General features: G+C 34.8%; 2 protein-coding genes across 6 annotated transcripts in view; one reads left to right on the top strand and one right to left on the bottom strand.

Annotated features, from left to right (window-relative positions):
* Positions 1–21,782, bottom strand: part of LOC126779465 (protein hu-li tai shao) — a 77,852-nt gene extending 56,070 nt beyond the window's left edge. For all 5 annotated transcript variants that reach the window (XM_050503454.1, XM_050503456.1, XM_050503457.1 and 2 more), the window contains exons 1-2: positions 21,490–21,782; positions 2,216–2,269 (exon numbers count right to left, since the gene is read on the bottom strand). The gene's annotated coding sequence lies outside the window, so the exon portion shown is untranslated. The remainder of the gene's footprint in view (positions 1–2,215; positions 2,270–21,489) is intronic.
* Positions 21,783–22,572: 790 nt separating this feature from the next.
* LOC126779669 (U4/U6.U5 small nuclear ribonucleoprotein 27 kDa protein) lies at positions 22,573–23,810 on the top strand. The gene is made up of 2 exons (XM_050503828.1): positions 22,573–22,655; positions 22,731–23,810. Exon 2 carries the CDS (start codon positions 22,735–22,737, stop codon positions 23,191–23,193), a length of 459 nt encoding a protein of 152 aa, XP_050359785.1. The 5' UTR covers positions 22,573–22,655; positions 22,731–22,734; the 3' UTR covers positions 23,194–23,810.
* Positions 23,811–24,707: the final 897 nt, after the last annotated feature.

Here is a 24,707-nt window from a genome sequence, read left to right as displayed (position 1 = left end):
TTGGCTATAAGCGATGGTTGACATTTCTTACAATGCCAATGTCTAAGGGCGTTTGGTGACCACTTACCATCAGGTGGCCCACATGCTCGTCCACCTTCCTATTCTATAAAAAAAAAAAAAAAATTGCAATTAGTCTATTTGATTTATATTCTAATCCCCATTCCAGCATACACGTGAATCGTCTTTTGGTTTGTCCTTCTTTAACGCAGTAATAAAACACTATTCATTCAGCAGACTCTTTACATACATCAAATGATTAAAAATAAAATGATTTGAGCTCAGTTTCAAACTAACTGGTGTAGACTGGTGCTAAAAATACGAAGGTATGATTAAAATATAAATCACATTCTGTTTGCCAAATCATTTAAATAATAAATAACTTATCAGTGCTAAAACGGCATAAACTTAACATTACGAATATCAAAAATATTTCGCCTAAAGGCATATATCTATATACATACATACATCAACAAAATACCACTCATCACGAGATCTCCTAAACTGTCCGCCCCATTGACTTGAAATTTGTCACAGTTACTGCTTCCCCGACGTAGACGCTAAGAACGGATTTTACGCAGATCCTATCCAAAATACATTTTTCTTCTTATCAACCCGTGCGAAGCTGGGATAATTAGATACTTTTAGATAAAACGAGCAACATCTATTCACTGTTTTTATTCAGATACCAAAATTAAGAGTTATCGATAATAGCCCTTATATCACCAGAACAGAAATATTTAAGTGGCCGTACAAAAGTCAGACAATTGTTACAAACTGGCTAAAATGATACAGTATTAAAAAAAAACGATCACCTCGTGTCACACCTGACGGAACCCCGATGACGGGTTCCGGACACGGACGCCGCCAATTGGGGACGGGAAGTTGCAAGATGGCGGGCGAATATATAATTTTAGTGCGTTTGCTCGTCGCGATTTATTATTTATTACTGTTGTTGCATTTACTCCTGGGTTTAATTCCCGAGGGGCCAATAAACGTTATTGGGTTTTTGGGTTGATGAGGAAATTATCAGTGTCACATAACCGCTCGGAAGCACGTAGAACCGTTGGTCTTTCGCTTAGCACTTTTGATTGTCGAAATATAGAGTGCATGTGTCTTTGTGCTTACACATGTGCACTATAATATATCCCGCACGGATAATATTCCTCACGCTGGACTTGTGTTTTCTTTTATTTGTAATAGCTAGGCGGAGTAGCAAATGTGCCACCTGACGGCAAGTGGTCACCATGAACATTGGTATTATGCACCACCAACCTTGTCAACTAAGAAGTTCCGTCTCACTATCACAAATGAAACCGGAACATAACGATATAATGAGTAATAATGTTTGGCGGTAGAATATGTAATGAGTGAGCTACCACTAGGTACCTTACACAAAGCCCTACCACCATGTATCACGTTTTTTTCACACAGGTATGTGTTCACACTACAATGAATAATCACGAACCTTGACATATAAACATATTATAACATCATTTAACGGAAGTACGGTGAAGGTTTCTGTTATACAGGATGTAGCCAATTGGAAATGGGATGCTGTGATCTCTAAATGATGCATATATCTGAGTAATTTTAATATCTAATCTCAATGTTAAAACGTTTAACATATTTCATCGTTTAGTTTTGAAATTGAAGATTCGAAATTGCTCAGTGGTTAGGACACGCGAATCTAATCGAAGATTACGGATTCGAACCCGAGCTAACTAATAATATACGTTTATAATACGTTTTATAAGTGCTTAATATCTACAAACACCTATCACCACCTATAATTTACCACTTACCATTTTTACTTGTTTTTTACCGCTTAATATCATTTACAATTTTATTAAGTACAATAGATATAAAAATGGATCAACTGCTAATACACCCTAAAAAAACAACCGAAATTACCCTTAAACACTGCTCTTTTAGGGCACATACCGAGTAACCCTATTCCAAATTTAAAATTTAAAAACTGCACAGTTCACCTCGGACGACGTTCATTCCATGCTCGACTCTCAATGGGGGCGGACGTGTTTAATGACATAATAATTGCTCTTTAGCGTGTTCATTTTAACCTTAATGAGGGTCGTGTTATGGTTATATAATTGTTTGTATGTCCGTCGTTGTTGTACACAATTTCGATAGAGTATTATTTAACTCTCGTTCGTTTTATTAATTATTTATTTCTATTAAAAAAATATTCAGTACTCACTCAGTTACTCGTGATGAAACAGATCACAGTGGACACCTTGGAGTCATACACGACCTGTAACATAAAAAATACTTTTTAAGTTCATTCTGAAACCAGCTTTTATAAAAACGTAATGTTAGTACTTTTATTAGTTTCAAAGGCTTTTTCGTACTCCATGTACAATAAAATTTAACGCTGTTGGAATATCGGGACCCAGCTAATAATAAGTAAGGCATATTATTATTCTATACAAGAAGTAAGCATTTATTGATTTTTACGTAGGATATATAAATTTTATTGTATTTTTATGTATTTTAAAGCAGTTTACAGTATTCTCATTAGGGCTGCTAAATCTTTAAAGTAGTCACGACCAGTCCCTACTACTATTATAAATTCGAAAGTGAGTTTGTTTGTTTGTTTGTTATGCTTTCACGTCTTAACTACCGACCGATTATCATAAAATTTTGCATAAGCATTGTCAGGTATACAGAAAAGGGATGAAATACTAAGAAGAACCAATGCAAAGCAGCTTAAGCCACCGGCGGAAACTAGTTGTATTATTAAAGATATTAGATATAATCTTGCTAGACCGGCTAAATACTGAAAGTGATTACCACTAAAGACGCCGAAGACTAATTGATGAGAAGGTGGTACCAACCGACCATTATAACCAGCAAATAATAAATTAAACTTATCTTAAAGTAACCTTTACCCAACTGTGGGCTATTAACTGCCTATTAGATATACTCTCGCCCAACCCACTTCGATGTTATCAACGGCTTGTATTGGCTCGCTTAACTTGTTCTCATTAAACTTGTTAATTAGCATAATGTTTTAACGATTAATTAGTATTAAGTTACCATTTACTTAGCGAACTATTGGTAGTTAATGTACTAATTTTACTGGGTGGTAAGGGCTTTGTGCAAGTCCGTCTGGGTAGGTACCACCCACTCATCAGTTATGAAAGCCCGTCTGGGTCCGTATCACCCACTCATCAGATATTCTACCGCAAAACAGCAGTACTTATTGTAGCGTTCCGGTTTGAAGTATGAGGGAGCCAGTGAAACTACACAAGGGACATAACACCTTCGTTTCCTAAATCAGTGGCGCATTGGCGATGTAAGAAATGATTAATACTTCTTACATCGCCAATGTCTATGGGCGGTGGTGACCACTTACCATCGGGTGGCTCATTTGTCCATCCGCCTGCATATAACATAAAAAAATGATGACAGTGATGTTAATAATGATGTTATGTTTATTATGTGGAATGTTACCACTTCATAAGTAAAGATTTTCATGTGCTTAATTCGTGCTTATAATCCATCTCGTGCTAGGCGGCGAAGGAAAACATCCTGCCAATCCACCGTATGTGAATCCTGAATTGAAGCAACGTGGTGGAATAAGCACTAAACCTTCTCCTCGAAACAAGAGTAGGTCTAACCTCAACAGTGAAACTCACAGCAGAACACGATAATTAATTATCAGAAAGTTTTATGGGACATTGACTTTAATAATTATAACTTTTAAAGGACACACGCATCAAAATAGCGTATAAGGAAGTTGTTTGCATCCCACGAGAAAGATACGAAGTTAATTCTTACAGAACAGCACTGATAAACTTAACCGATCACAGCGGTTTCATATCTGGGCAAGCAAAATTTACCGCGACGAGCACAAAGCCCTACCACCAAGCAATCATTTATCAAGCATGTGACATTTAAGGGCTCTTAATGAATAATTAAAACTTAGGTACATATTAACAATTATATAATTAGTAAAAATTGCTATTTATTAAATTTTATTTATAACAGTTTTCATATAACACTGCCTCCCTTCTAATGGATTGGGGTCGATGACCCGGTGACGTCACGGTCCCATTGTTCGCCGCCATATTTAATTAGCCGATAGGGTTATCAGTTCGATGCCCGATTTGTGTATATTGATACTGATTTTATTACTTTCTTATTACTGTTATGAAATAATTCATAGTGAATTTTATTCATTGTTGGATAAAGAAAAATATAATTTTAAAAATATAAGAAATACTACGTATTTCTACCAAAATATATAAATACCAACCACATTCTGATAACTGTGTCGTAACAAGTTATAGTCATTAGGTAGCCAGATTGGTAAATTGGTAAATGTCTGGATGTAATTGGTTACCACCGCCAATAAACATTACCACTCTAGACGCAGCAACCTTGAAAACTAAGATGTAATATCCTCTGTGTCTGTAATTCCACTGGCTGCACTCAAATCCACTTAAGGAAACTTTTGTGCAGTCAACACACGTTGGTATCAACTTCTCTACAAATGTCGTTTGACGTGCATAATCGTGTTTAGTTTATAGGCGGCAAACATCAAAGAATATATTTTATATATTTCTATATAAAGACTTTAATTACCCAGAAAAGTGTAGTCGAACGTTTAGTTGAATCTACGACATTATCTACCACTCAATTTTAAAGCAAAACAGAATAGACTTGACATTTATTATTGTGTTTAAACAAACAAGTTAATTTACGAGAAAATTTAGGCAGTGCCATGCGCTTCCGTTGCCTCGTCTTGGAGGGGGCACTGCTGTGCTCCCAGATAGCATATAAGATATCAAAAAAAAAACATTTAAAAAAAAGATTTTAATGTACAATGTAGGTACGTCTATCTATGTCAAGAGGCATATTGATATATATATATCAAGAGGCTTATTTTGTAATTTTAACAAGCGCCAATTTCATATTCATGTAATAAATAAATAGTCACAAACACCAAGTATGTGCAGAATCACAGCTCAATCGGTTCAGCTTAATTAATTTCACACCTTCACACAAAGCTTGTAACAAAGGAATTGTTGCTCTGTGATTTCGATGTGAAGTAAATGAAAACAAAAGTTGGTAACTTGTACGGTATCTCAAACAGTTACCAACACGTAAACTATTTAATTGAAAACTTCTATGAGTACATTAAATAAATACACGTAGAATTGATTTTTTTATTTATTTCGTCTAAACTCGGCCAGCCAACCGGGTCAGATCCAATGGCATGCTGAATGTATATAAAAAGCCCACAGATTCAATAATCACGTTCACCTAGTTGGATTTCGAAATTCATCCATTATCATTATTTCAAATTTAAGAAAAACATATAATATGAATTTGCGATACCGTTTTTTTTTTATAACACTAAAAGCTCGCCAAAATTTACATACATCCCAAGAAAGGGTAGTGAATTATTTCGTATTTACCTATTTATATTATTTATTAATATGCAATGGGAATTTAATACGTTATAGTCACAGAGTATTCCAACCAGCGCCACTCGATACCAAAGGTGTCAATTAAACCATAAACCCAAGTACATAAACCACATATATAATTCTTCCATTCCGGTAACACCCACACGTGTTGTATTGTGGAAGTTTTAAATTTGATTCTTACATTAGTGTGGGTTTACCATTAGTAAAGCCATTTGTCTTCAACTGATTTTTTTACTCGCTCACGATATTATTTTAACAAAAATTACATCTATTGAACCGATTTTATGTAGTTAATGTTGCATAAGAACGATATAATGAATTCGTCTATTTTTATTTAGAGAGGCACCCAGTTTTCGAGCTTTGAATGAATTCATAGTCAATCAACCGCGCAGATTTTTGCAGACCACTCCAAGACAAAGAGACCATCTCATGCGAGGTTTATAAAAGATTCTAGTCCACAAAATCAACAGTTTTGTATTAAATGTAAAGATACCACCGGTTCGAAATGTAGATTCTACTTTAAAGAACCGGCGAGAAACTATATAATAATTACATAAAATTAAATATGTAATCTATCCCATATGAAAATCATCGAATACAAAATTCACGCTTACATTCCACATCCATTGGATCCTTGGACCTTATGACGCAGACCTGTTGTTTGGCTGCTTCAAGGATCATCGTTTTCACACACACAAACAAACAAGGATGTCAAAGTAATCACGAGTAGCTGGCTCAGCAATTTCGTTAAAAAAAAAGAACCAAATTCCACCAACCCGCATTGGAGCAGCGTGGTGGAATAAGCTCCAAACCTTCTCCTCGAAAAAGGAAGAGGACGCCTTAGCCTAGCAGTGGGACATTTACAGGCTGTTAGGAAAAAAAACACTACCCAGGGCCAACTCGGCTCACCTCGTTCTTATATTATGCGTTATCTATTTCCACCGATTACGAATCTTTAAATAAGAAATATGAAAAACAAAAAGTGTAAAATTATAAATGTAAATTGGTGTTTATGAGGTAATAGCGAACAAAACGTCCGACGATAAACACATAACGGCAGACGATTGACGTATCAGACGTCGTTAATGGCACGTGTCGAATCACTCGAATGCAATCAAATAATTGTATACAGACGCAGACGTTACGATCGTGAACAATTTACTATACATACACAAATACATATGTATAAAGTGTTTCAATATAATTGCGCGAGACATACAGCAAATGATTAAAATATGCATATATTTAATACTTTATTTATATAACAATTATTTTCATCGAGTATATAAAGTAACAGCTTGTAAATAGGCAAAGCCCCATCGTTTACAGGTTCATTTAGGCCTCACTTCCTGAAGAGAAGTATTGGAGATTATTCCACCACGCTCACCACCACCACCAACGCGCGTTAGCCAATCGCGTGGTAATTTCACATACGACACATGCAGGATAAACACGATGCTATTTTTTAAAAACAAATACACTTATTGCATATGAAAACTAAGTGGCGCTTGTTCGACTTTGAACCCGTAATCATTCGGTATCAATTCCCCACGTTCTAACCTTTGGGCCATGGCTATATAATGTCATTTATTAATAAAAGAACGACGAAAAAATTTGCATCAAATTTTACGATTCTCCTTATATCACTATCACCCTGCTTTGCAGTTAAAATCCCTCGACGACAATAGACAAGAGGGGTTCGACGTACCATAAAGCATCATAGAGATCTACGACTCCCCTACACACTCGTAGTAGTATATCGACAACATCTAAACACCACGGAACTAGGATCTAGAAATTAAATTACTAAACCTCTTTCTAATATAATAATAAACTTGCTAATAATCGTCTCGACTTCGCATATGTAGATAAGAAGAAAAATGTAGTTTGGGTAGGATTTAGCCGAGAATTAGCCGAGATGGCCCAGTGGTAAGAACGCCCGAATCTTAACCGATCATCGTGGGTTTACCCGGGCAAGCACCACTGAGTTTTCGTGTGCTTAATTTGTGATTATAACTCATCTCTTGTTTGACGGTGAAGGAAAAGAACGTCAGGAAACCTGCATGTGTCTAATTTCACTGAAATTCTGCCACATATGTATTCCACCAACCTGCATTGGAGCGTGGTGGAATAAGCTATAAACCTTGTCCTCAAAAAGGAAGAGGAGGCCTTAGCCCAGCAGCGGGACATTTTACAGGTTTATACTGGATAGGATTTGCGTAAAATCCGTTCTTAGACAATTCAATCACATTCACCAGAGACATTATAGAATATTCTACGCGTCTTTCGAGTGTAGAAAAATATGATAAGGAATACACTTTTAGATAAAACAAATCGCCTTTTTTATCGAACTTAATTCTTTAAACAAACTTAACCTACTTATATCTTTACCGTTCAATTAGTTTATTATTATTGTATCTGTTTTTTTTTTAATATAATTTTATATGTATTTTCTTAAGGGTGTTATATGTTTAACAAGTATATCTGTGAGTCTGTGTGTCTGTCTGTGGCATCGTAGCTCCCTAAATACAGGGGGCGAAACTATATTAAGTAGATTTGGTAGAATTACATTCGATTCATCCCGGTTTCTTGCGCTAGGAACATTTTTTTAGGGTTTTACTGTCATTAATTCTCCGGTCATGCTTCGTCATCGGATTATGAGTGTGAGGGAATAGAGAGTACACTCGAGTTTGCGCACACTTGTACGCAATGTCATGTGCTGGTGACTAATCTCTCTTCCGAGTCCCCGGGACTGAAATCAGGACAGGTCAGTCAGGACGACATTATCATCATAATATAATATATCAATATTAATATTATGAAAAGAAAAGATTGAATATCTACTGAGACAAATTGTTCCATCCGGACGAACACGGGGCGGGTCGCTAGTTTATAATATAAAATATTTAAATACCGATAAGGAAATTTCGTAAACGGCACACACAAATCTTTTCTTACAAATGATATTGACAAAAATTACTCACAAAAAAGCGGAATTCGAACACAAACCAGAACTCGTCGTCTCTTTCACGCAGATACGTATCTCTCGCTCGCTCGAAAGACCGGTCGGTTCGGTACCCGGTTTTGGGATATAAAAAAAAAGAATTTGAACTCCCGTGTCCTTTTATTTCTTGTTATAAGTTGCGACGTTTTAGCCGGACGACTACCATGGAATAATGGGATAAGAACCAGCGAATGGTGACGATGATGATGATGACGTTAAATTTACTTACTGGTGGTAGGGGCACAGGGGACTTAACATCTTATCTCCCAAGTTTGGTGGCACGTTGGCTATGTAAGCGATGTTTAACATTTCTTACAATGCCAATGTCTATGGGGGTTGAGGACCATTTACCATCAGGTGACCGTATATTCTCGTCCGAAAAAAAGTTACATATTTACCTAAAATCGATGTTAAGTAAACATTAAAATCATTGAATTTTACTTATCGGTAGGACTTTGTCTGAGCGCGCCTGGGTAGATACCACCCACTCATCATATACACTACCGCCAAACAGCTATACTTAGTATTGTTATTTTCAGATTTGAAGTAATACACGAACATGTGACACAGCTACAAATTCCTAAGATAGGTGAATATTATTTGAACGCAAAAGAATTGCGTCTGTCACGAGGATAACGCTGTGTTCTTAATTGTCAACGATATATATCTGTTTCCAAATCTCTGTTCGATGTTCAGAACAAACGTAAGAAAGAAAATTATAAACATCCTTAATTATTATTGTTACATGATTTTAATATATTAATTTTATTGTTTATATAAAAAGAGCAACTGACTATATTTATATTCTTTTAACGATCATGACATGTACACATACATATTTATGAATAAAATCTAGATTAAAATTGTACATAAGTACGCATGTATGTCACGATTGTATTCTATTTGTGTATCTATATAAATTAATTAATTAACCAAAGTGGTTGTAAGATTAAAAAAATGACTTGCACACAAAAATTTAACCTTTTCATCGGTTCTCGGATTAGAGTTTCATTGAAACGGTGGAGGTGAAATAAATTATAAAAAATCACGTTTTCTAGCCATTGCGCAATAGCCTCTCTACTCTTGCTATTAAAATATGAACAAATAGTATACTTGACGTAACGAAAAATATTACTATATATTAATCCTACTAAAAGTGCATAAAATGAAAATTTTATCGATACCACTTCCAATGCCACCTTTACACCGCGACCGTTGTGACCTTGGAACCACTTGAGTTCGTTCCTTGCTGATGTCATATGATGCTAAATGTTTATACCAACTCAGCGATGACATCGCCTTAGAAAACATTACATATTTTCATATAAGGATCGTGTAGTAAGGAAATTAAAAAAGTAAATAAAATCGTACGGACCCTTGAAAAGGGAATTACGTACAACGATACCGAGTGGTATCGTTGTGTACTTTGTGCAAGTCCGTCTGGGTAGGTACCACCTACACATCAGATATTCTACCGCTAAACAGCAATTCATAGTGTTGTGTTCCGGTTTGAAGGGTGAGTGTGCCAGTGTAATTACAGGCACACGGGACATAACTTTTTAGTTTTCAAGGTTGGTAGCGCATGGGATATGTATTCAACGATAATATTTCTTACATCGCCAATGTCTATGGGCGGTGGTGACCACTTACGATCTGTTAAAAACATAACAGCATGTCGTATCTATCAATATTAAACATCAATTCTTGTGTACATAGATATTTTTGTTAGTAACTACTTTTTGCCCGCTTGTTGGGTTAAAAAACCTATGATCGTCTTTGGGGTTCGAGCTCGATCCAAATTTCATCAAAATCGGTTCAGTGGTTTAGCGAAAGCGTAACAAACAAAAGACGAAGCGTAGCACAGAAAGAGAAAAGTTCCCAAAAAATATATATTTCAAGAGCACATGACGTTTAACGGTTCGTTAGACGTAACTCAAAAACGATTTGTTAAATTTACAATAACTTTTAGTTAAATATAAGTAACTCAGAATATATAAATACTTAGCTAATATTTAAAACGCGAAGCTGAGTTTGTTTGTCTTTCACGTCTTAACTACAATAGGAGTACAAAAAAAGAACACCGAGTAACCCCTAACGGACCTCCCCCCCCCCCCCACTCACACGCGATCGGAAACAAGTTACACATATAGTAGCAACCCTATAAGCCGTTACTCAATTATATATGAGATTTTACGAAACCTCGTGTCCGTTAGGTCAAATAAACGTCCATATGCGGAGTTTTTACGCGAATACAGGGTGCTTGCAGGTACAGGTTATATAAGGTATGTTACACACGAAATTCAATTAATTATATGGGCTCTCCAACGGATCGGACTGAGTAATCTATATAGTTTGACGGGCTGGTTAGCTTGGTTGGTAGATACATGCCTTTCACGCCTAAGGGTTCGACTCCCACCCAGGATAGACATTTGTTTGCATGAACATGTCTTTTTGTCCTGATTCTGGGTGTAATTACAATAGAAAAGTAACGATCAAGAACGTTAAATAGGTAATACTATTTCTATACAAGGCTGCTAAATTTTACGTTACAATTTCACAATAAAAAAGTACTAAAAGTACCGAGTACCTTCATCGACGCTACGTAACGCGACATACAAACAAACCTCTGATTGGTCGTTGATCACGCGATAGTTTTGTTCGGGACCAATGAGGCGACAAAGTAATCACAAAATACTTTGAACGCTCATTTTAACCAACAAAAACAACGACTCACTACGTATAATAAATAATTAAGACGTTACAATATACATTCGGATCATCGATATAATTTTGATCGACATTATAGCATAGCTTTCAGTATATCACAATCATATAACCAGTATATCCGGTCCGTTCAGCTTTGGCAAATGGCAAAGCCACAACTCCAATTTACGCAATACCGATAAGATGTGATGTAGTTACTAATATGTATATAAATCAAATCCGTCTGTACATAACACATAGAATAATATAGTTACTTATATATAAAGCAACCAAAGACAAAGCTATGTTTATTATATATTAAGTATAACATCTGTTTAAGATAATAAAAGAAATTCGACTATGATAAACTGAAACATATATATATCAAACAGAACCGAAACCGCTTTAACGATAACTAGAATGGAATTATTAAATTTAAAAATTAAATCACAAATATTAAAAAAAAAAAACCATAATATAATGAAAACCAACTTCATTTTGTTCAACCAAGCATTTAAGAAATTAGCGTCTTTAAAGCTTAATTGTATTATTAGGTATTATAATTTACTAGATTCAACCCGCGTGTGAGATCGCCTCCCCCCCCTTCCCCTTATCCCTGACAACGTGTATGCGAAACTTCATGATCAGTTCAGTAGTTAAGACGTGAGAGCCTAACAAACAAATAAACAAACAAACTCACTTTCGTATATATAATATTACTAAGGATAATAATATTATAAAGCTCCATCTGTCTGTTACGCCTTCAAGGCTATACCACTGAACATATTTTGATGAGATTTGGTATAAAGCAAGCTTGAAGGATATAGGCTACTTTTTCACGTGAACCAGTTAGTGTCAACTAAGTTTGTTTTTTTTTTTGCGACATCATTCACACACGGCCATCTGATCCCAATACTGATAATTACACCCAGACTCAGGACAAACAGACATGTTCATGTAGACAAATGTCTGTCCTGGGTGGGAATCGAACCCACAACCTTCGACGTGCTAGGCTAGCATCTACCAACCACGCCAACCGGCTCGTCCAGTATCATTATCAACTCATTCAAGTGTATCGTAAACTGGCTGTGCCTTAATACAATATATATATAACTAGGCATTAAGATCATATGAACCAATAACTCCATCATAAACTCCATTTCACACGTACGAAATCTCACATTTCTACGATAAAAATAACTGAGCACCGCGAGAGGTGTACCGACAATATTCCTAGTACATTGATACAATTCATTGAAGTCTCGACGTGTCCTGGACATGCGCCAAGTATGACGGATGACGTGTGTGACGTTTGTAGATGTAATTATGGAAGCTTTTATAATCTCCAGCGGGCTCTCTGTAAGTATCATAATTTCTAAAACATCTTTTCAACAGAGAAACGACGGCGACAGCGAGTGCTCTGAGGAATTATCCTCTCTAGTTCCTACATCCCCCTTACTTCACAAGTCTACGCGTGCTGGCTCTCGGTATCACCGCCTAACTGTGACATCAATTCCATCGAGCATGAAGAAATTTGAAAACTCTTTTCTTTGTCGAACCTCCAAAAAATGAAATTCTTTACCAGCACACGTGTTCCCCTCCTCTTATAAACAAAGTCCTTCAAACGGGGCGTGAAAAGGCATGTTACGGGCCGGCAAGGTGGCTAATGCGTATCATTCTTCCCGACTGTACTAGCCGTCGCCGCGTGTGGACTCAATCACCACTTACCATCAGGTGGAGTGGAGTCGTTTACCTACACGTAACATATAAAAAAAGACATAATATAACTCACTAATCTTAATCATTATGTATAAAATTATAATACGTCCAAATATGATGACGAACAAAACCGGAACGAATCACGCCATACGGCCGATGCCTCGAGGAAAAACGCCGACAAAAAACGAAACAAAAAAACGCATTTTGACATCCGAGGGAGTTACATTATAAACAGCTTTTGTGAACCAAACAGTTTTTGTTCGGACGATTTGTTTAAAGGTCCTAATTATTATAACTGAATTTTTAAAGACAGAACGCAACAATACTTTCAGAGTTCCTTTAAGTTTGAGGCAGACTAACAATCGGGCCACTTGACGGTGAGTGGTCACCACAACCCATATACATTGGCGTCGTAATACGCCAATGTCAAATTCAAACGGGAAGACAGCAATACTAAATATTGCTGTTTAGCAGTAGAATATATGAACAGTGCCTGGTACCTACTTTAAAGACCTAAAAACATGTGACCGGAAATACATCATCATTCATTGAAACTTATTAAACAAAAAAAAAACTTTCCAACCTTTACTAAAGAGCCGTGTCCAATTTATACAAACGCGATTTTGTCCTTTTTGTTTATACTATATTTATATAATCCATAATAATAAAGATAAGAGCATTTCGCTCTCATGGGGTTTTTATTGACACCCCACTCCCTTTTTTTATTACGCACCGCAATACGATGTCCCTCTAAATCCCTCTAGTCCTCGTTTACATATACGTATTCCAAGATCTCTTAATATTCATTAAAGTTTCAAATTATTCAAATTCAATGTTGTTTCGAGCCGTTTGTATGGTTAAGTTTATTTTAGCTCGTGTCAATAAAAACGGGGTCATTCTTTAAGATATCTTATTTTATATCAAGCTATATATGTGATGTTCTCTTAACCGACGTCAGCCAGTACACGACGTCTCTCAACGAAGACTTTTAATGGAGATATTATGGTAGGAACACAAGAAAACTCACCATCCGATGTAATCGTTATTTAATATTAATATTAATTTAATATTCGTACTGCAAATAATATTTTTTTTCCGTTTGCAGTCGAAACGCTTGGGCTTTGTGGTAATAGTGCAAAAACTTGTATTAAAAAATATCTTGTTGTCTCTACTTGTGACAGGAGGAGGGCTGGTCCATTTTTCGCCCAGAGAATCGGAATTCAAAGGGGAAATGCTGCTTCGTTCTTGCACCATTGCACGCGGTCACGATTTGTACAGTAGATATTTTTAATTTGTGTATAATGTAAATAATTCTTATATAAATAATTTTTTTCTTTGAAGCTTGGAGTAATTATTTTATTAATATTTCCAGTATTAAATTGACGTATGACACTATCAAATCAATTCGACTAGATGACTAGCCTTCTTCCTATCCTTTTTTAACCTAAACAAAAACAAGAGACGCAAATACGAACACTCGAACGAGACCAAGTATGACAGTTTTATATGTATATAAATTTCGCATTGCAAAAATGTAATGTTATTTTATATTGTTTGCAATATTGAAACGAATCAGCTAAGAATACCGGTAATACCGTTAATTTCTGTTAAAGAATTTTACATTGCAATTAGTATAATTGTTACACGTTAAACGAATTTCTTATTTTAGTTCTTTTTTAGACGTAGTTCGTTGACATTAGACTTTCGCACAGTGTAACCTTGAACTCGAATACATTTTTATCCAACAACCCGCGTTGGAGCAACGTGGTGGAATAAGCCAAGCCATCTCCTGATGGAGAAGAGATCTTTGCCCAATAGTGAACATTCACAGTGAAACGTTGACATCAAAAGTTACACAGCTTGCCTAGAACTTTTGGTAACGTATTTACGATTTTAGTAGTTCGATTCAGGACAGCTTTTTTCGTCCTTGATTGAGGAATATTTTGTTTTTTTTTTTTTTTGTTTTATTATAAAAGTATTTTACAACAAACCCAGTGAAATCAGTTATATTCTCACAAGTGACATAAAGACTCAAAACGAACGGGAAACGACGTATAACGGCGTCACTTGGTTTAGCGTGTTCGTATTGTATCTGCATTGATTTACCGAATATGATGTATAGAGGGGTACCTATTAAAACATCAAATTAAGACAAAATCAGTCATGAGAACCAATTATCTTGTTGGCTTAAATCAGGCAGTCCTAAATCTTTTGGAATTACTTCATACTACGTACTGATATCATCCAGTGTTTGGAACACCTGAATCTCGGAAAGAGGAAGCCTGCCTGCATAGGTGAACTCATGTGTTTAAATTTAACACGAGAAGATCGCATTATCTGGGCGTTACGTTATCGACGTGACGTCACGATACCCACCCAGCGCGGGGTACGGGGGACGAAATAGCAAGTCATTGGTCGCCACCATATCGATGACGATTCCACAAACTTGGTAAATATCTCTTAATGACATAGATAACAAGTTTGAGATATTACCTTATAGCTTTTTAGATAGTATTATTACCATCTCTTTCTAGAGCATCGGATTAAAAAGGATAGCAAATACTGAAGTTCTGTTATTTCTGCGATTGTGTGCAACAAAAACGTCACACTAACATATTTTCTGTTACACGCCAGACAGCCGTTTCAACCACAAATAAGTCTAAGTAAAACCTATATTGTATGTGTATATTCAAAGAAAATTAGTTCTTTAGTTATTAATTACTTCTCGTTGGAATCTTTAAAGCATACTTGAATAAAGAATGGTTATATATAACTTCTGTTTATATAACTATCAATTCACACGGAAACGTCAAGTCCTCTTGGGAATCGAACCTTGGACTCTCTCTCTTTACGTGAGTTACATATATCAGCGACACAATGAATATCTTTTATTCAATAGAAGCATTACACAGATTTATTGATTGACAAATTAAAAATTACCAACCGACTACTGAACTACTCCTGTTACGGTTACACACGATAAGCTCCACTTATTCCATCACGCCGCACCAATGAGGGTTGGCGAATAAACATATAATGAAATTTTCATGACACGGCAGGTTTCCTTACGAAGTTTACACCGCCTAGCACCGGATTGGAATCCACAATCTATAATAAGGATTCGCGTGTCGTAACCGCTGAGCCATCTCGGTTTCACGATAAAAGGTATTATACGTTCCGATGAATCCTTGTTACGTGGCCTTGTAGCTAACCTACTTGAGTTCAATGTTTATTTGTAACGTATTGACGGACAGCAATAGTACGCCTGCGTCCTGTTGAAAAGTAGGGGTGTCTATTTTTAATACTTTTGTTTATATTTTAAGTGAATTTCACAGATGTATCTGTGAAATTCACTTAAAATATAAACAATCTGTGAAATATAGGCCACCTGGTGGTAAGTGGTCACCAACGCCCATAGACATTGGCATTGTAAGAAATGTTAATCATCGCTTACATCACCAATGCGCCACCAACCTTGAGAACTAACATGTTTTATCCCTTGTGCCAGTAATTACACTGGCTCACTCACCCTTCAAACCGGAGCACAACAATACCAAGTACGGTAGAATTGCACAAATCTCTACCACCACTGATAATTAGCCGACATATGACATTGTCGAGCCTAAACTTTTCTACGAGACTGCACTACTTTGAAGCTTATGTAACGTTTTAACGCGTTGACTAAGAGACTTAAAATTTGGTATGATAGTTAATCGAAGATGCCCACAAAAAAGAACAACAAAAATGCGGCACATTTAAAGCACAGTTTTGTTTCATAATTTTTTTAAGATAAAGGCAAACACTAGTGAGCATGGCCAATAAGCCTTAAAGCTCTTGAACGCGTTGACTAAGAAACTTAAAATTTTGTATGCTACTCAAGTCAATACTTAAAAGAGTGACAGGACCAGGTTATATTGAGAAATATGTAGAAAAAGAATTTTCTTTTAAATATTTTTTTTTAGAAAGTAACTTTCATTGACAGTCGAAATAAAAATAACTGATGCCAAAAAAAAAAACACTTTAGACTCACAATCGTTACAAGAAACTGCGATATTTTTTACCAATTCGCTGGTTTACAATTTTTTTTAGTTTATGTAAATATATATAATAAAAAAAATTGTGGCGAAATGAGTTTTTTTATTTGTATTTGTCGGGCAAAAAACACAATTTTGTTTCATATGCATCTTTCGCTATATTATTCTATGTATTACTTAGAGAATGTCACGGTCTAGTCTAGTGGCTAGCTAGGTCGCAGATTCCGAGGTCATAGTCCGAGGTCATAACCCTGTATAGGGTCCACAATAATAATATTTACAACCACTTCCCTCGGGAAGCACGTATAGCTGAGTTTTGTAAAGCGAGCACCCGACTTGAGGAAATTATTTTTCGATGTCTGATTCCGAGGTCATAGTCAATAACGCCCCCAGGTTGGGTCCACAAAAAAAAAATTACATCATCTTACCTCGTAAAGCATAATATAGGCTGAGCTTTGTTAATTTGGCACCCGGCTTTAGAAAAAAAAAATTCAATGTCATTTGATTATTATTTACAGCTACTACAAACGTAATAAACGTTACTACGATCAACTACATACGAAAATCTGAAAGTATAAAAAAAAACAATTTTCAACCGCCATGATAATTGGTATATATATATACACAGTCAAACAAAACCAGGTTTTGCTAATAAATGTTTAAATTAAAAAAATATTATAATTATATATATATATAATTATATATATATATACATACATATACACAAGACAAGTACACAATATACATGCGTTATCAAATACGCTGAACGATAACAGATAATGTTCGTTATATAGTGTCCTGTTGATAACCTGCTTCGAGTACCGAGTTTTGTAAATGGATAGAAACTGTATTCATTTTGATTTAAATAATTTTAATTTATTTAATATACAAGCCGCTCAAGGTTGACCGACGATTGATCTACCTCTTTATTTAAGACTTTTCAAATCTCAAGCGTATTTTATGAATGGTATTAAAAAAACACCTTTTGTGGCGAACATGGCATAAATATTTATTTCAGATCCATGGGACATCTTAGTTACCAAAGTTGGTGGCGCTTTAAGATGTTATGCGCCAATGTCTATGAGCTGTAGTGACCACTTACCATCAGGTGGCCCACTTGACATGGACATGATTGGAAAGAGTTCAGACGCGGCTTTACGTGCTTTCGAAGGCACGGGACTTATAACACTGCCAGCTAGTAGACCAACCTGCAACCGATTCCTCGACACGAAAACCCTGGTTGGAACCCGGTACTTGATGATATATAGATGATACAATAAATCAGCATTAATAAATACTATATTAGTAGAAATAATCAACATTTTCCAGCTACTTAATACATAGTAGCAGTAACTTATAGCAGCTATCACATAAACATACATACATATATATATATATATATTATAGAACTCCAACCAATATTTACATAATTTGTGATAATGGAGAAACAAACTCGTAAAGTTATCACAAATTATTCTACATTACTTAAAAATAATTTTTATCTTTTAATATCAAATTTAATGAATGAATATTTTGTATCTGTGTAAATATAAAAAAATAAATGTTGCTATATAAATAAAAATGAATGACAGATTTTCGTATGGGAAGGATTTACATTAAACGTTAATATTGAAGGACAGACATATAAAGAAAATATTCTTGTTTTTTTTTTTTTATAGATTAAAAACTTTCTAAGTAGTATACAGAACAACCCAGGACAGTTTCATTACAATCGGACGAATGGTTTAGGAAGAAATAGAGGACTAACATACATCCTTTTTATTTCAATATAATTGTTAATGTATGATTATTACAGTTGTATTTTATTTTCACAAATACTCATATGACTTAATCATATTTAGATATGCACAAATATTTCATGACTGCATGTTTTTATTATCAAGCAGCACAGAAACTAACTTTAAGGAGTATTGTGGACTCTACAAGTTTTCATAGTACTCTAATGATGACAATTTCCTCATATATCTGGAATGTGTACCAGTTGTATTACAAACAGGTAGATTTAAAGCCACAACTCTCATTTACGAAGCTGGTAAAAGTAAAAAAAAGAAAACAACTAAATTATTATATTTCTGAGACCTTGCTTTGGAAGTAAAAAGTTGAATATATATTAAAAAATGCATTAACACAAATATATTTCAATAAAAACTCGTAAAGTAAAGACTGTAACAAAAAACTTCTTGAAGAATATACCTTTTGAAACTTTTAATGAAATAAAAACACATACATTTTTTACCTTAAAATTAAGTTTTTTACTCATAATATAACATAAAAGATAACTTTAACAATAGATTAAAGAATAGAGACGGGAGGTGAAGACCCCAGTGGTTCGAACATATGAATCAAAGCCAAAACGTACAGGTTCAAACCCAACAAGACTGTTATTTTTCAATATTGTTAACCCACCAATCAATCATGATTATAAAATATATTAATATTTTATAATATTATATTATAAATACATTATAAAATATATTAACAACTATAAATCTGGCATGGTCAGTATCGAACCTACACATCTCTCATAACAGGACCGCCTTAAGGTTGGTGGAGCATTGCTGATGTAAGCGATGGTTAACATTTCTTACAATGCTAATGTCCTATGGGTGTTAGTGACCATTTACCATCAGGTTGCCCATATGCAAGTCGACATTCCTATTCTATAAAAAAAAAATGTAAGGCACGGTTAATATACCCTATATCTTTGAGCTATTCACACACTTTACTATTAATAGAATCTAATCATGTATGCATTATATATATACTAATCTATGAATACAAATACCAGATAGCTAAGCTTTATAACATAATTATTTACAGTAAATAATTTGTAACAGTGCAGCTGCTGGATACAATTTTTTTTTATATTGAAAATAGGTAGCTACTGGCAAATGGGCCGCCTGATGTTAAATAGTCACCACCCACGACAGACATTGGTGATATAGGGTATATTAACTATGCCTTACATTATTATTTTTTTTATAGAATAGGAATGTCGACTTGCATATGGGCAACCTGATGGTAAATGGTCACTAACACCCATATGACATTAGCATTGTAAGAAATGTTAACCATCGCTTACATCACCAATGCTCCACCAACCTTGGGAAATAAGATGTTATGTCCTTTGTGTCTGAAATTAAACCGGTGCACTCACCCATCAATCCGGAACACAACAATACCAAGTACTGCTGTTTTGCGGTAGAATATCTGATGAGTGGGTGGTGCCTACCCTGAGGAGCTTGCACAAAGCTCTACCACCAGTACATTGTTGATGCTCCACCAAACTTGGCCACTAAGATGTTATAATACAAGCATACACAAAGCCCTACCACCAAATTTATCTATTGTTGTTTTTTGCATATGCATTGTATTGTTGGGGTACAAAAAAGGAACATAGGAAACATATCATGATTTATTATGATTGCTTTTAAGATAAACAGACACACTAATAACTTCCAAATTTAATAAATTTATTAATAAATTAACATACCTACTATTAATAAATTTTATCTATTTGTTATTTACTCGAACAAACTTAATGCTACATTTGCTTAAGTAATTAAGAAAGTTAATGCAATTTTTAAATACATATTCACTTAAAATATACATCAATATCACAAAATGCTAAAACAGTATTATTAAACATAAAATGATCTATATTTATAATTGATATAATAATTATATCTTAATATTTTCACTGATAATATAATTGATATTAAAAAAATCCATTGATTGTATTATTACCCTATATTATATAATTATATTTTATATACATAATGAATGAAGCTTAGTGTCCCTACAACTTGCAAGTAAAATAAAACAGATTATACAACATAAATATTTAAATTAAAAAAAACAACATTCTTATATCAATAATTATGTAGTTTTTGTTAATATATTATAATTTATAAAAGAAACCTTTAAAATCAGAGTACAGAATACGACAATATTGAGCTATTGTGAAACAATTTAATAGTTAGCCACTATTAAATCTGTTTTTGTCGACCAAATCTCAACCGAGATCGCTGGTCTATTACGAACGGCCAAGCTATGGAATAACCAGCCGATTTCAGTCGACCCGATTTTAAATGCTCGCCATACATTATAATATCCTCCCGTCACGGGTCGGGTTATTTGGTCATCCGCGCCCTAGCGGTGACATCACCTCTATTGAGGTAGATAACAGGCTATTCAATAGTGGCACGCCCGATACCGTGCAATCTATGTAAAATAGCTCATTACAATTAAATATAAGCATTTTGAGTGATTTGGAGTACGTAAAATATTACGGAAAATCCGGTTTCCAAATTTATGATAAAATGTCGGAAGGAAGCTAGGAACTTTGACTGAGACTAGCGTCAATTTTCCCGAAATAATGCGAGTTAGTCATTATGCAGCAGTCGAGCTAAAAAAAACGACCCAATTACGATCTACGGCCTCAGAAACCACACCCTAGTCGGAGGCACTGCCGGGCGGCGAAATAGAAATAATCCTATTAGAAGTTATCTTTTTAGCGTGTAATCGTAATGAAATACGAATAAATGATACTTACCGGCTATTGGCTCCAAGAGGCGATAAGTCGACTTTTGTCACAGCACAAATCACTTCACTTTAGCGTAGCAATGTAACTCACACTAAGCACACGTAAGACATAATATTACTATGGATAACACGCACTGACGTTCCCTTCGCGTTTTAAGCCACTAGCACCACAGACATTACGCGAAAAAGCGCTATTTCTTATTTTTCGTTCGTATAAAGGGACCGTCTGCTCACACCGCTTCCGTTAATCGATGTCCGAGTTTCGTTTTGGTTCCGCGCCCGCAGCGTCGCTGGCATCGGCTGTCTTTGCAATACGACCTGTCCTTGCTGAAACCAGATGGCGCTGGGTGGCAATAATGTGTTGCCAGTAAAATGTAATGTTTTTATTATTAGGGAAACAATGCTAAAGACTGAAGCCACCACATATAATTTTTAATCGAAAAAATAATTGTAACCTTGCAATAATAGTACATTTTTTTAAATATATAAAATTCATTGATCATTTTTCTTCAGAATACTTGGAGCTACGTTTCAACGTATTTAAGGCGGTCACCGTAGTAGCTAATTTTAACTAAATTTTAAATAATGATTGAATTCGTCAACATAAATGTTATGCAAATAAAATTTATTCTTCTAATATTTAGTTACTGTAATCTAAAATAACAGTTATAGATAAATTATTTAAGCTTATTAGGGAAAGTTTGAATCCTGGCAACACACTAAAGCTATTCCATTTGAGGCACTAATTATTATATTATTTAATAATTTGATTCCTAATTTTAAAACAATATATTTAACCACTTTTAATTTATACACTTCAATTTATCAATAATATAATGTCTCCTATTATCAATAATTAAAAACCATAATTTTGTTTTTTGCTTAAACAATTTTTGTGTTAAATTTAAATGTTGAAACAATTTTTATTATATTTAAGTTACTAATTATTTTTAAAATATTACGCTTGAAGCGTGAATAAATAAATTATTGTTAAGATTTTACCATGAAAAAAACTTGTTTAAATTTTTAAGCATGAAATGAAACGCACAAATCTAGTCGTTAAAAAAAAATAATAATAATTCATTCATTTCCAAAATGGCGAACGCTTAGGTTGTGTGTTACTGTTATCTTTTTTGTTTTTTTATAAATTATACACGCTGTTGACTTGACATTGAGGTAAATATATCATTTATCATATATATGAATACTTCCATTAAACATAAAATGATTGGTATTCATTGTTTGCAACAGTTTAATGGGTCGCTCGCCGAGTCCGCGGCGGCGTGAGGACCGTCGTGATCGCCGCGAGAGAGACAGGGAACGCGATCGAGATCGCGACAGGCGGAGGCCTAGGACCCGGTCCCGTTCGCGATCCTTAGACCGTAGAAGGCGCTCCCCAGAACGCCGGCGGTCTCCGTCTCCACGCCGGAAACGATCGAGATCCGTGTCCGCGACGCCAACGACATCATTCGCTCCGAAACCTAAGAAGAATTTCGGCGAACGGCCCATAGTCACGCCAGCAGATTTGGAGGGAAAAACACCCGAGGAACAAGAAATGTTGAAGGTAATGGGTTTCTGCGGCTTCGACACGACGAAAGGTAAGAAAGTCGATGGTAATGTCGAAGGAGACGTACATGTAGTCTTAAAACGGAAATATAGACAATATATGAACAGGAAGGGTGGTTTCAACAGGCCGTTGGACTTTGTCGCGTAACGGTAGCCCACAACCTATTTAGCTTGTTTGTTAGGCCTCCAGGGTCGCCCGATGTGATATTGGTTCTTTTAAAGCTTGTTCATACATAAACTGATATTTGAAACGTACTTCCATTTTCAAATAAGAAAATTTTGAGCTATTGCAAACTGCCAACAAGATTGTGCCTTTATTGATCTTACAATTAAAAAATATGTAACCTTGAACTTTTAAAGCCAAGGACAGGCAGTTTTAATTTATTTTTTAAATCAGTTGTGAGGACAAGCTTTAAGAACAATTTTATTAGGATTAAGTGTTAAACTGTTTTCCATTTTGTACTGAGTTAGTTTTTGAGTTTTTGTTGTGATACACACATATAAAATTTGAATAATTACAATCACTATTTTATACACTTTTAATATATTGATAAACTATTTTTTAATTAGTTAATACATATAAATTAATTTTAAGGTTATAAAAACTTACAACAATTTTAGTTGACAAATTGAAAACAATCACACAACACATTACTCAATAAATATCACAACTAAAACTCAGAAATAATAATATTTTGCCGCAAAACGCAAAAAAATATCATTACATTGTAAATATCTGGTTATAACAACAAAAGCAAACTTACATTCACAAAGAAATGACAAAAAAATATCTTTTTCAAATAGTACTGACTGATCAGTATGTTTTGTGGCAAAACTTAGATTTTAAGATAGATATTAAGCCCGTTACCTCAGTGCCCGCGCGCAGCTCTGGCCCGCGCGGGTTTTGGTTGAGCGCTCAGCGCACCAAGAAATCTCATGGAGTTGATTCGGAAACGATAAAATGGTGTGTGAAGTTATAGCCATATACGGTCACTGTATGGTCAAAGATTATATTTGCATGGCAGACAATTTTCTTTATAATAATATTTCACAACTATCAACTTCTTAACTTATTATTAAGATTTTTTTATGTCTGAAATATGAACTATATAATTCTTTGATGTATACAAAACTGTGTCCAGATATAATTGTCTATTAATAGTCAGCTTTGATATTTGCATAGCACCACAGGACACTGCAGACGCCCTGCATGTTATTTTCTCATGTTATAACTTCACATTGCCTTTCTATAAGACTGATTTGTCGTAGCTAAGTTGAACGTTACCCGCGCGACGCGACACACACAGGAACCATAGATATATTTATACACTTTACACCCCCCACCCTAACCTTTATCCTCCACAATGTACAATAGTTAAAGACCTACGGACCAGAGTGTGATTTTATCAATGTTTTTGTGTTTACAGATGATTGGTTTGAGAAAATAGTAATATTAATCTTATAGACCATATATTTAAAAGCATTTTAAATATTTTCAGAGAAGAAATTAACTTTATTTTTTATTGTATTTATTGAAAAATTGTTCAGTACATTTATTACCTTAGCTTATTTTTTATTAACATTAGTAAAGGTTTATAAAATACATATTATGACAAGAATATTCTCAAAACCAAATTAATTCTTAAAGACAAATGAATGTTG

Source organism: Nymphalis io, chromosome 29 (assembly GCF_905147045.1).
Source record: "Nymphalis io chromosome 29, ilAglIoxx1.1, whole genome shotgun sequence".
Taxonomy (NCBI): Eukaryota; Metazoa; Arthropoda; class Insecta; order Lepidoptera; family Nymphalidae; genus Nymphalis; species Nymphalis io.
This window is presented reverse-complemented; position numbering and strand designations above follow the sequence as displayed.

Excerpts from the sequence above, each read along its gene's own strand:
- LOC126779669 (XM_050503828.1), top strand. The coding sequence starts at position 22,735 with ATGGGTCGCTCGCCGAGTCCGCGGCGGCGTGAGGACCGTCGTGATCGC.